General features: G+C 40.1%; 1 protein-coding gene across 4 annotated transcripts in view; it reads left to right on the top strand.

The window, feature by feature from the left end:
• The window catches only part of cpq (carboxypeptidase Q), a 200,866-nt gene extending 189,252 nt beyond the window's left edge, over positions 1-11,614 (top strand). For all 4 annotated transcript variants that reach the window (XM_004915138.2, XM_031904128.1, XM_002943782.3 and 1 more), the window contains one exon: positions 11,162-11,614. In XM_004915138.2, coding sequence (XP_004915195.1) covers positions 11,162-11,322 — 161 coding nt within the window. In that variant the 3' untranslated portion in view covers positions 11,323-11,614. The remainder of the gene's footprint in view (positions 1-11,161) is intronic.
• The last annotated feature ends 668 nt before the right edge of the window (positions 11,615-12,282 follow it).

The raw sequence follows: 12,282 nt of genomic DNA, 5'->3' as shown, positions 1-12,282 counted from the left end.
AATTTGAATTTTTTTCTTATATTTTTGCACTTAAATTTGTATTATGGTTTCCAAAACTTGAATGTTTGATATTAAGTGCAAAAAAATTTGAGAAACTCTAAGGGGCTGATTTACTTACCCACGAACGGGTCGAATGGAGTCCGATTGCGTTTTTTTCGTAATGATCGGTATTTTGCGATTTTTTCGTATGTTTTGCTATTTTTTCGGATTCTTTACGAATTTTTCGTTACCAATACGATTTTTGCGTAAAAACGCGAGTTTTCGTATCCTTTACGAAAGTTGCGTAAAAAGTTGCGCATTTTTCGTAGCGTTAAAACTTACGCGAAAAGTTGCGCATTTTTCGTAGTGTTAAGTTTTAACGCTACGAAAAATGCGCAACTTTTCGCGTAAGTTTTAACGCTACGAAAAATGCGCAACTTTTTACGCAACTTTCGTAATGGATACGAAAAACTCGCGTTTTTACGCAAAAATCGTATTGGTAACGAAAAATTCGTAAAGAATCCGAAAAAATCGCAAAACATACGAAAAAGTCGCAAAGTGTTCGTTTTCAAGTCGGAACTTTTCCAATTCGGGTCGGATTCGTGGGTTAGTAAATCAGCCCCTAAAAGTTTGCAAGTTCACATAGAAGTGGAGTGTTTTCTTGGGAACAACTTACGTGATTTTATCATTTATAGTTTATACATTTTTAACGTTTATTTTTTAGAGTTTGCAGAATTCTATGCTGTCGAGTTTTTTTGACGGTTTTATTCAATCAAGTTTTTAAGACTTACATTTTGTCAGGAATAAACAAACATTCAAATCTGGTAAATTTCGAGTTTATTCGAATGAAAAAAAATCTCTAAAATTCACAAATTCATTACACCAAGGGCTTACAGGTTCCACTGTGCACCCCCAGTAACACCGTTTGCTCTAGAATTGTGGAGGAATCACTGGTGTCTAAAAGAAGACAATTGTACAGAACCCCTTAATTCTTGAGGCCCGAGGAAGTGAATATTTTCAAGTTGGTCAAATGTTCCCCCAAATGCCCTTCTTGTGTAACCTTAGAGGGCCAAGTGGGTCTCTGTTAGTGTCCCTGCAGAGAATGGAGCGACACAAGGAGAGGGATCACTGTGTATAAGTAATGGCAGTGCATCTGCTACTTTACTACTGAGAGCAGTGGCCTAATATGAGTAAACCCAATAAGAGAAACCGGTGTTCTGTATATCCGTATCTGGAAATCTTTATGCACCATCACACTTTGGGAGATGTAAAATAATTACATTTTTTTGTCTTCATTGCTCAGCAGGATGCATTCTTTTCATTTGTACAGCCGAGTTCTGAATAAAAAAAAAAGATATTTTGGATACAAAAAGTATTCCACACAAAAGGGTAAAATGTCAGGGATGTTCTATCCAGTAGAGCCGTCGCTAGTGTTTCCTGTGCCGAGCTCACTCTGATTAGCTATACGCGCTATTGTGATTGCTAGCTGGAAAGGTTATCAGTGTTCTGAATGAAGCCTGTGCCTTGTGTGTTCCCAGTATATTACAGAGAAATTGCATTTTAAAGAAAGAAAGCTGAAATCGAGATGGGATAAAGATGAGATACATTGACAAAAAAAGCCATTTCATACGCGCCACTTCAAATACTGATTAAAAGCTATATGAGTCCTGATCCGTCTGCTGAAGAGCGCTGGGCATTCATGTCAAACAAGCCATTTGCAGGCCTTACAGTCTGAGGAAGGATCTGTCCGGCCCATTAGTAGCTAATTCACAATCATGTTTCTCTTCATTCTGTCTCTGCGCTTCCCTTTAGTCACTACACTGCAGCCGGATGAGAAAATAACAAAATCATATATTTATAAGTATAATAATATGTTTCAGGATACACAGTCACACAGCATTGAAATATTCCTTCTTAGAAATGTTTATATTTGAGGTTGGCACCATTTTTATAAAGGCCATGGTCATTGCTTCTTTTCACTTTTTCTTCTGCTCATTTCCATGTTAATAGGAACTGCGTTTAAATGTAACAAGGGTATAATTGCACATCATAAATAGACAGTGGTAGGAAAATGGGATCTTTGTGCATTTAAAGAGCCAATATTCCCAAGTGAAAACTGCAAGCCTTGCATATGACTATTCATTCCAGGAGTTTCTTCTTTAACTTCGAAACTAGTGCAAATCATTTGGAGAGGGGTGCTGATACCCTGCAATATGTAAACAGTGAAATTGTCATGTTGATATGTGAGATGATATATGGAATATTTGGAAGGGCAATTCACGTATATAAGGGTTCAGTTATGGACATCAGGGTGCAAAGAGCAAAACACAGCAAGTCACCATGGTTTTCACACTTTGGTCCAGATTCCATACAGTTAGAAAAAGGTTCATCACGTGAAAACTCATGGACGAGATTTAATTTGAGATGCAGTTCAATTTAGAAAATCTGACAGTTTATGAAAACTCTATTGAAATCTATGGGGAAACTGCAACTGAATTCGGAGAAAAGTTTTTTTCCTCATATTGAATCTCGTCCTTAAGTTTTCACATGGTAAACCATGAGATTACTCCTCTCACTGAATTGAAGCTGGCCCTTTGTGCCGTGCCTAACGTCAGCACTCACAGGCACAGGTCTTTGCACTCCAAGTGCTTGAATGAATCCAGCACTGCCTGTGTTTGGTATAACTGTATTCATGAGGGGCATGCTAAGGAACAATGGGTCCATTGTAGACATCTCTGCACAATGAATGATTAAATGATGCCAAATATAGCAGTTGGAACAGGTATTGCCTATATCCCTTCTCCCTTCCGGATGCTGTTTTGGGTCCTGAAATAGTGAAGGGATTTGGTGGCAAAGTGTGTCACCAAACCGAGTCATTGCTCATTCTACAGTGACACCAAGGTGCGCGCTGGGGGTGGGGGAATATCCTTACAAACCAGTAACATCAAAGCTTTTACCCCCCCCCCCCAGCCCCTATCTATGCCCCTTATAGTTGGCTGGAAATTATGAAAAAGAAAGCAGTAGTCCCCAGTGTTTTGAAATGCAGAAATGGAAAGCTGTATGGCCCAAGTGCTTTTAACATGCCAGCTTGATACAAAACAATATACAAGATCCTTTATTTTAAACAAAGTACAAAAAAACAGGTAATGTTCATGAAGAAATTCCAGCAATGTGAGAGTTCAATTTTCCAGCAGCAGCAACAGAGCTGAAACATTTAAATGCCTTAACTAATGTGAATTATTTGATCAAAGCTCCCATTCAATGCAGCATGTAATGAAAGATAATATTACATATTCTTAGTGCAAATATCATCCAGTTCTGGTCAGTGCAACAATACAAACGTGACCTTTACTGATTCATCATATAGTTAGCGTGCAATAAAATTCATCTGCATGTTTAGGAGCACAGAGCAGAATATTTAATATCCTAACTCCCTCTTTATTAAAACATTTTACTCAATAAAATACTATTTTACTGCAGCTCTTCCACACGGTTCTGTTCCTTCACTTGGAACTTTGCTTTCTTTGCATAATACACATATTTTGTCTGAAAGCTAAAAGTAGATTGTGTAAAATGCTTGGATGTTTATATGGCATGTTTCTCTGAAACTGTGGTGGCATTTATACAAATCACGTGCCAACCAATTGGGTCACTTGGAAGTAGGAAGGGAAGATTAGCTGCACATAACAGAAAAGGATGCTGTCCCTAATAATAAGTTATAGGCCAATTACAAATAAAAGTGGTAATGAAAGATGTAACATGGACATCCTCATCCTGACATCCAGACATGTTATGAGGCTGCATTGAGTGTACCTGTCCTTGCCGGGCAGCAATTGTATGGTGTCCCTAAATATGAATTCCATAGAGATCATGTATATGCATTGCTGTGCCCACATAGAGTTATAGAGTTAATTTGGTAATCATGTCCCCTTTGCAAGCACCTTTTCTCCAGGAAGAAAAATCCCAGTCTTGATAAACCTCATAGTGTAATTGTCCCATCCCCTTTACTAGTTTAGTTGCAGTCTCTGCACTCTCTCCAGTTCATTAATATCCTTCTTAAGGACTGGAGCCCAAAACTGCACCGCATACTCAAGGTGAGGCCTTACCAGGGACCTATAAAGGGGCAAAATTATGTTCTCATCCCTTGAGTCAATGCCCTTTTTTTTATAAAAACAGCACATTATTTGCTTTAGTAGCCACCAAGTGTCTCTGCCTAGAGTAACACAACTTGCTATCTAAATCCCCAAATCTTAAATTTCGGACACGCTACTGTTTAATGTATAACTAGCATTTATGTTGTTTTTACCATAACCTTGCACTGATCAACATTGAACCTCATTTGCCAGTTTGGCTATGTCTCAAATATAGTCAAATAGTCAAATCTCTGCAAAGTAGCTACATCCTACATGAAACTTTTATAGACCCAACTCAAGGTTGGCATTAATAAAGAAATTGAAAAGCAAACTATAAACGGCAGACCCTTGCATTACCCCACTACCAACACTGGTCCAATTAGAAAATGTTCCATTTATAGGCACAAATTTATAGAATTCTGATTTATGTAATGTATTGAAATATCATTTTTATTACTCCTTCCAAAAGCTTTCCTACCACTGATGTCAGACTAACAGGCCTATAGTTCTCAGGCTGAGAATGGGATACCTTTTTGAATAGCGGCACCACATTAGCAATTCGCCAGTCTCCCTTCACCATTCCAGACCTCAACGAATCCTGAAAAATTAAGTGCAATGGTTTGGGAATCACAGAGCTAATAGGGTTTAGTACCCTGGGATGAATTCCACCAGATTTCCTCCTGAGTGGCCCACTATCAGTAGTTATATTACTAGAATTGGGTCTTTTAAAATGGAAGCCTTGATTAGCTGGTTTCTCATATGTACAGACAGATGAAAAATAACAGTTTAGAATTTCTGCCTTTTCTCTGTTCGTATGAATCAGCTGACACTCTATTTTAGCTTGCCCGTGTGCTTTATTTGCTTCCTTGTACCTGATGAAAGTCCCTGCTGTCCCAGCTAACTTGAATGCTTTAAAAGCGCGTTTTTTCTTACCAACCTCGACACTTTTTTTCAGCCATAAAGGTTTTGCTTTGCGATGTCTCTCCTTGCTTACAAGGGGGATATACTGATCTGTATACCTGCAAAGCAATGTTTTTACTATGTTCCATTTTCCTACTCTGTCTAACCCTGTGACAAGGCTTTCCCAGTTAATATACAGTATTGCAGAGATGCCCTTATACTGGTGTTTTAGTTACTCCCTTATAGAGCTGTGTCTGCAGCATTAACTCAAAGGAGACCATGTTGTGATCACTGTTCCCCAAATGCTTAACTTAACAAATGCTTAACTACGCAAATGCTAGAGATGAGTTCAGTATTACAAGTTATTACCAGTGTCCAAAAGAGAATCATTCCTAGTAGGTTTATGAATTGCCTGAAATGAAAAGTTGGCATTTAGCATATTTACAATACAGGTATGGGTTCCCTTATCCGGAAACCCATTATCCAGAAAGCTCCGAATTACAGAAAGCCTGTCTCCCATAGACTCCATTTTAATCATATCATTCAGAATTTTAAAACTGATTTCCTTTTTCTCTGTAATAATAAAACAGTACCTGTACTTGATCCCAACTAAGATATAATTAATCCTTATTGGGGGCAGAACCATCCCATTGGGTTTAATTAATGTTTTACTGATGTTTTAGTAGACTTAAGGTATGGAGATCCAAATTACGGAAAGAACCCTTATCCGGAATACCCTTGGTCCAGAGCATTCTGGATAACGGGTCCTATACCGGTACATTTCGAAGTTAACGGGAGTTATTCAAGCTATTTATTTACAATTAGAGTTTTTTGATATTTATTGAAAATTGGTGGACATGAAAAGCCCCAAGCAGGGGAGGATAAGGCCTGTGGAACCAATGTGCTGGTCTTGGCAATCTTCCTCCTAATTAAGGCTGATGGAAGGAGAGAAAGCCTGTTACTGAGACTCCCCAAGAAATGCGACTATGCTTTCCGATTTGTCTATCCCATTACTCCACTCTCTACTTGGAGGCATATTTATTATGCAGTGTAAAAAATGGTCTGGGGGGTGCAAGGCCCCAGGGGCCCCTCACCCCCCAAGGTGCCTCCTCCAGCCTGTCCCCCGCAGGGGCCCCCGCCGCCACAAACCCCCACCCTGCAGGGGCCCCTGTCCAATGTCCTCCCCTGAACGCGTCAGGGGAGGACATTGGAGGCCAGAGGAAGCAGCAATAGGGTCTGGGCCCCCGGGGCCCACCAGGTATTTTCCCGGTGTCCCAGTCCAACCCTGATGGTGACAAAATTCAACATACATTGCCAGGCTTCACTGAAAAAAAAAAGGATTCATTTTTTTACATGTTTTTTCTTAGAGCGACTTCCACTGGAACTTACACAAGCTCTCAGCCCAGGAATTCAAGGGGTAACTACAGAAAACATGATATATATAGTTATGAGCACGTGAATCCACCGTAAGTTGGAAGGACCTTTCCATAAGTGCTGGGTTAGGAGAAGTATAACCCTTTCTTTATTCCAGCTGCTGGCTGACCCTCTTTCTTTGGTCGGCCCTTAGAAAGTAGTGGAGGAAAAGTTATAGGTAGATACTGCAACTCTCAACACTTGGGTACTTTATAAAATGACTAGTTACCAGTGCTTCTCAACTAAATAGAGATTTATTTAACTATAACTTAATATTACACAAATAACAAGTTCATGTTGGGTGTTACTCACACTCAGTGTATCCTGGGAGCAGGAGCATTAAGATGTCCCTAGTTTTACCCACCTGAGGAACTACCGTGCAAAACGCCTCCTCATTGGACACAAAGCTACTCTTACTAGCTAGCATGTCCACTACGCTATACACTACCTTTACTTGTTCAAGGGGAGATACCTTCTCTCTGACTTTTTAAAGAATGCTGCTTTCCTTGGGGTTCACGTTTGATACTGGGGCCTCATTCTCCAGGCTCTCCAGCAGCATCCTCCCCTTTCTTGAGTGGAGACCAAAAAGAAAGAGCAATGGGCTTCATCCTATTAAATAAACTACTAAAGAACTAAGCAGGAAATAGTCACTCCCTTTCCAAAGGACATAGGTAACAGAACTTCCTGAGCCAGTAGGGGAAGTAACCAGGAAGCAGGAATGTTTCCAAGCGAATGGGGGGCAATATGTAGGGATGCAGTAAAATAGGATTTCTATGTTAGCCTTTGTAAATGTGGATCAGAAACGGAGGTTGAAGCCTACAATGTGATATACAGACTGTAACCTTCAAAAAGTACTTTTAAAACTGAAAATAAGGATTCTGCTTTTTTCTGCTTTTTTTTTCCTTAAAAGAGAATTTGATACCAGCTTTGTATTAACAAAGTCACTGAGCAGGGCTAATTGGCTAGTCAAATTAGCTGTTTCTGCTACGCGCGATTAATGTCACTTCTTCTACAGACGTGAAGGGTTTGTTGTAAACGATGTGATTCATCAAAACCTGTCAGGCCGTTCTTTGTTTATTTTATGAAGATTTGGGGGGGAGAGCAGCAAGACAAGAAAATGTTACTAAGGGAGGGGCATAGGTAGATAAATAAGAACTGGAGGGCTGCTCATTGGGTATCTGTGATGCAATTACTGAAAGTGGGTAACAATTGTTTCAGATTATATTAAGGGGGTTATGTAGTAACAGGCACCCATAGCAACCTATCAGCAAGTAGCATTTTCTGGTCACCTGTTTAAAAGCAAACATCTTTTTGGTGCGCTAATTACATATGGGGATATGTCTATTGTGCTTTTGTAGCCATGTCTCCAGGGGGCCCAGGGCAAATTTCTTCTCTGCTCTACTGTACAATTGTCCCTGTATAAAACCTAAGGGCAGATTTACTAATCCACGAATCTGAATCCCAAAAGGAAAAAAATCGTATTGGAAACGCGATGTCGCGATTTTTCATATTTGTTGCGAGTTTTTCGTTGCCGTCGCGACTTTATCGTATTTTGCGCAACTTTTTCGTCGCCGTCACGATTTTTTCGTATTGAGCGATAGTAAACGGCGGAAACAATGCGATTTTTCCGCGACGGCGACGAAAAAGTTGCGGAAAATATACGGAAAAGTTTTCCGTGATGGCGACAAAAAAATCGGGGGACATAAGAAAAATCGCAACGGCGCCGAAAAAGTCGCAAAAATACCAATCATTACGAAAAAACGCATTCGGACGCTTTCGGTCCGTTCGTGGATTATTAAATCTCCCCCTTAGTGTGAGAAATGAACCCGCAAGTTCTTAGTAATGATTCTTTGTGTGGTTCTCACTGATGGCCAGTGCAGGATTAGCAATGGGGCAGATGGAGCTGTAGCTCCAGTACTCGAGTCTATGTTATAAGACTTGAGAGTCTTAAGCACCATAAAGGCCTCAGCTCTGAGCCAACATTTGCCATATAAATACCGAGCAGCCACGCCGGGCCCACGGACCTCCAGATGAGTAGCCCTGATTTACAAATGACAGATAGTGATGTTGCTAGAAGCCCCAGTGTTTCTCTATGCAGGAGATGCTCTTGTCTATCAGAAACTCCTTTACACCCGAAAAAATGCAGAATAAGGATTTCACCTCTCCCCTCTTACTCACTGCGAAATATCCCAGCATTGTGTGGCACAAATGCAGCAGAATTTCTTTTTTAGGAGCTGTGGCCATTTATATCCTGCATGAATTTGATAAAGTGCTGTAATGGTTAGAACTTGCCCTTTAGTACTGGATGTTCATCCCAGTCGTCTGCAGCTGCAGTTTTTCTTCATTTCATTTGCGTATCTGCTGGTTTCATAGAATATTTAAACACAATGCACATAACTAAATTTAGTATCCAAAGACTTTCCGAGGGCTTGTTAGGTTGTTTCCTAATCTAGAACTGGTATTATGACTTGTTCCGGGCTATGTCGCTTCTTCATTATGTTATTTTATAAAAAGGCAATAAGAAGTCATTTGTCCAACTCTGAAGTGGCCATTCGAGCTTTGTCTGAGATCTTCCCTTACAGTTTAATTAACTGTCCCTTTTAGTAATGGAACTGTACATTTCCCCTACATTGCAAAGTCTTTTTATCACTAGTTATCACTAGATAACACCGGAACCTGAGCAGCCTCAAGAACAAGATCCTAAATTATTTCTGGAGTCCGGCTTTGGTTTTATAAAGTATTTGCCACAATAAAGTTGATTTCTATTTCACAGTCAATGAATAAAAAAACCTATATTTAATATTGACAGTTGGTTGAAGCTGTGATATATGGTGTAAAGTGCAAAAAGAAATGGGCAGAAATTACCATGTATTATGCACACCTACGGCCGGCCGTGCAAACCTCTCCATTCCTCAGGTCTCTGCTCTGCAAAATGGAACAAGAGGCCTGTGTGTGCCCCATGAATGTGAATGTGTTCAGCAGAGCTGTATCCATAAGGGTTGGATCAGAGAGGGGTTACTAGTCTAGAGCACCCTCTTGATATGTGGGTGCTGGTTTAGCCAAAGTGGTTGGTTAGGTTTTTGTATACAAGTCAAAACTGCACTGATTGAACTGAACTTCCTGGTGGAAACATTATCTACTAAAATGAGACTCATGCAGCTTTCTGTGGGCTGATGGCCCCTTACAGGTACTAAACAAGCTCATCAGCCCAGTTTTTTTGTGCCAACCTATTCTCATTTTGGTTTAAAAATGTTGGGCCACTTACTTTATTAGGTGACTTTTGCCCCACTGTAAACTTAGCCAGATTATCATTTTTTTTTTCATTTTTTTGGATAAACTCAACAGTCCGCCTAGTTTTCCAGTTTGGACAATAATCTGAGGTATAGCTCAGTGACCCCAACCAGAGGCTCAGGGGCAACATACCCCCTTTGCTGTTGCTCCCATCCCATTTCTGGATTGAAGGTAAAATTTAGAAACATGAAGACCATGTTTAATGCAAACAGAGCCTACTGTAGGCTATTAGTCTACATGGGGCTACCAAATAACCAATCACAGCCCTTATTGGTCACCCCCTAGTAACTTTTTTATGCTTGCGTTGCTCCATGGCTGTTTTTTTTATTTATATGTTGCTCATGGGTAAAAGATTTGGGACCCCTTGTATAGCTGTTCCAGCTTTGGCAAAAAAACCCTTATGTACGCTGACAGAGTTAATCTAATCTAATCAGAAACATTTTATAACATACGATATCTGTTGGGTTTGAGGTTCAACATCTGGTCAGTGTTAAAGTTTGCTAAACAGCATTTCTATAACAGTCATGACACTGTAGATTAAAGACAAAGGTAGGGGATCGAGTTATCATTCCATAAGGAACCAATACCTGCATTACACTGGGATGAACCAGAATCACAATCAGGACGTTTAATATGGGAGACGATTACCCTTTTGGTTTCAAACCCGGGGAGGCCTATTTATATTTGTGAGGTTTTAGAAGTTTTTTCTACTTCAAATGAACTCACAGTTTAAAAACCCAAACGTTTGCTTATTCATTAAAAAATACGAATATAAAAAACTCGAATGAAATCATGGAAACAAACTCAAATACCTTGAGTTGAATAAATAGTTTTCATTTTGGACAGCTCCCATTGGCTTCTATATCAGCTTGCAAGCTTTTAGATGCTGAACTTTTACATTTGAGTTTTTCAAGCTTAATAAATACTTGGTTTGAAGTTATAATTTGAATTTGGGAGTTTTAGTGCAAAAATACTCAAATCAATGATATTCAGTTCTCAAACTTCAGGACTTCCTGGAAGATGATAAATGTTGATCACAAATATCTGTCTACCGAAATAAGATCATTTGAATGATCAATCTGTCTTCGTATAAATATACCATCTAACATTTGCCTACACACTGATAAGACCCAATGCAATTAGGTGTTTCTACCAAAACTCACAGGAGTGCCACAACTCATATACAAGTAAAGCAAGAATTATTGAAACAAGTTCTCCTTCAGAGTCTCCTTCATTGTGATGTAGAGAAGTTGAGGAGATGTTATTACTGCTCTACATCCAATGGGAATATGTGGGTGGATCCTCTCAATGCAGCACATAGGGAACCTAAAGAAGGGGGGCTAATTTTTGAGCTCAGCCAGTCACAGGCTATAAAGTTTGGAGAACCGGGATCTAGAGATTGAAAAGGCTGCAAGTTGACATGAGATCCTCTGTTTCCATCCTAGGTGCCAGTCTCTTTGATGACATCAGTAAGTATTTCTGGTTCCATCATTCCCAAGGAGACACGATGACAGTCCAGGATCCGGTCTGGATGAACCTCTGCGCCGCTGTTTGGACTGTTGTCTCCTACGTGGTCGCTGACATGGATGAGATGTTACCAAGGTAATGGAAACCAAGAAAAAAGGATTTATCTTTCACTGTGAAATGTGGAACCACAAAGCCATTTAGTCGGATGCACCAAAGGGAATTCTAAGCATTTTCCCCCCATTTTTTTCTTTCCGATTCTCCATCAAATTTGATTATTTCTGTTTACTGCTCTCCAGCTGGAAAACCACTCATCGCTCTCTTCTTTCATTTGCTTTATTGTTGAGCGTTATTGTGTTATTAAATTTGCTTTAAAGCTGTGTCTTTCTGCAGATCCATTTCTGTTTGAAATAAAGATAATGTTACATTGCCAACTGTATTGTATTTTATTATGATTACGTTATATTGCTTAGCCTCGAATGCCTCGCACACTCCTTCGGCAGATTAGATTTTAATGCGCAGCGTTGCCTTTGTTTTCAGTTTGAAGATATTTGGTAATTATGGCTTGATCAGTGAGAGTCGTGGCGCTGATGCAGTCGGATGATTTCAGTGCTCCTTGTGGTTTGCAGGCCACAAGGGTCCATCGCGGATGTTTTTGCACACGCAGCTGTTTTTCTCAGACTGTACCAGTTGGCAGAAAGTGGTGATGTTAAAGCTCATACTCATCAGCTGTAAAGCTTGCAGTCTCCTGAGAAACCATTATAATTCTGAGTGTAGCCAAATCAGCAATGCGTGTCCATAAGGCTTGGCCTTTCCACAACACTCTACAAAATAACCGGAGAAGTCAGAAGCATCAACAAATCTTTGGCCAGGTAACTAGTGTCCTATAGCCCCGTACCCTGCCTACAACTCCCATAGTTCTCATGTTGGGGCATGGAGAGACAGAATATAATCAGTGCCCACCTTTCATTACTCCGTTTACCAAACTCTGGGGCATAATTCAACCTTAAAAGCAGCTGCGGCCAATGGGACCCGGTGCTACTCGCTGTGCCCAAGCTTGTGTCTCTGTTCCTGATTCTCCTACACATTAGACTTCTACCTC

Source organism: Xenopus tropicalis, chromosome 6, assembly GCF_000004195.4.
Source record: "Xenopus tropicalis strain Nigerian chromosome 6, UCB_Xtro_10.0, whole genome shotgun sequence".
In the NCBI taxonomy this organism is placed as follows: domain Eukaryota; kingdom Metazoa; phylum Chordata; class Amphibia; order Anura; family Pipidae; genus Xenopus; species Xenopus tropicalis.
Note: the sequence above shows the minus strand (reverse complement) of the source record. Positions and strands in the feature narration are given on the sequence as shown.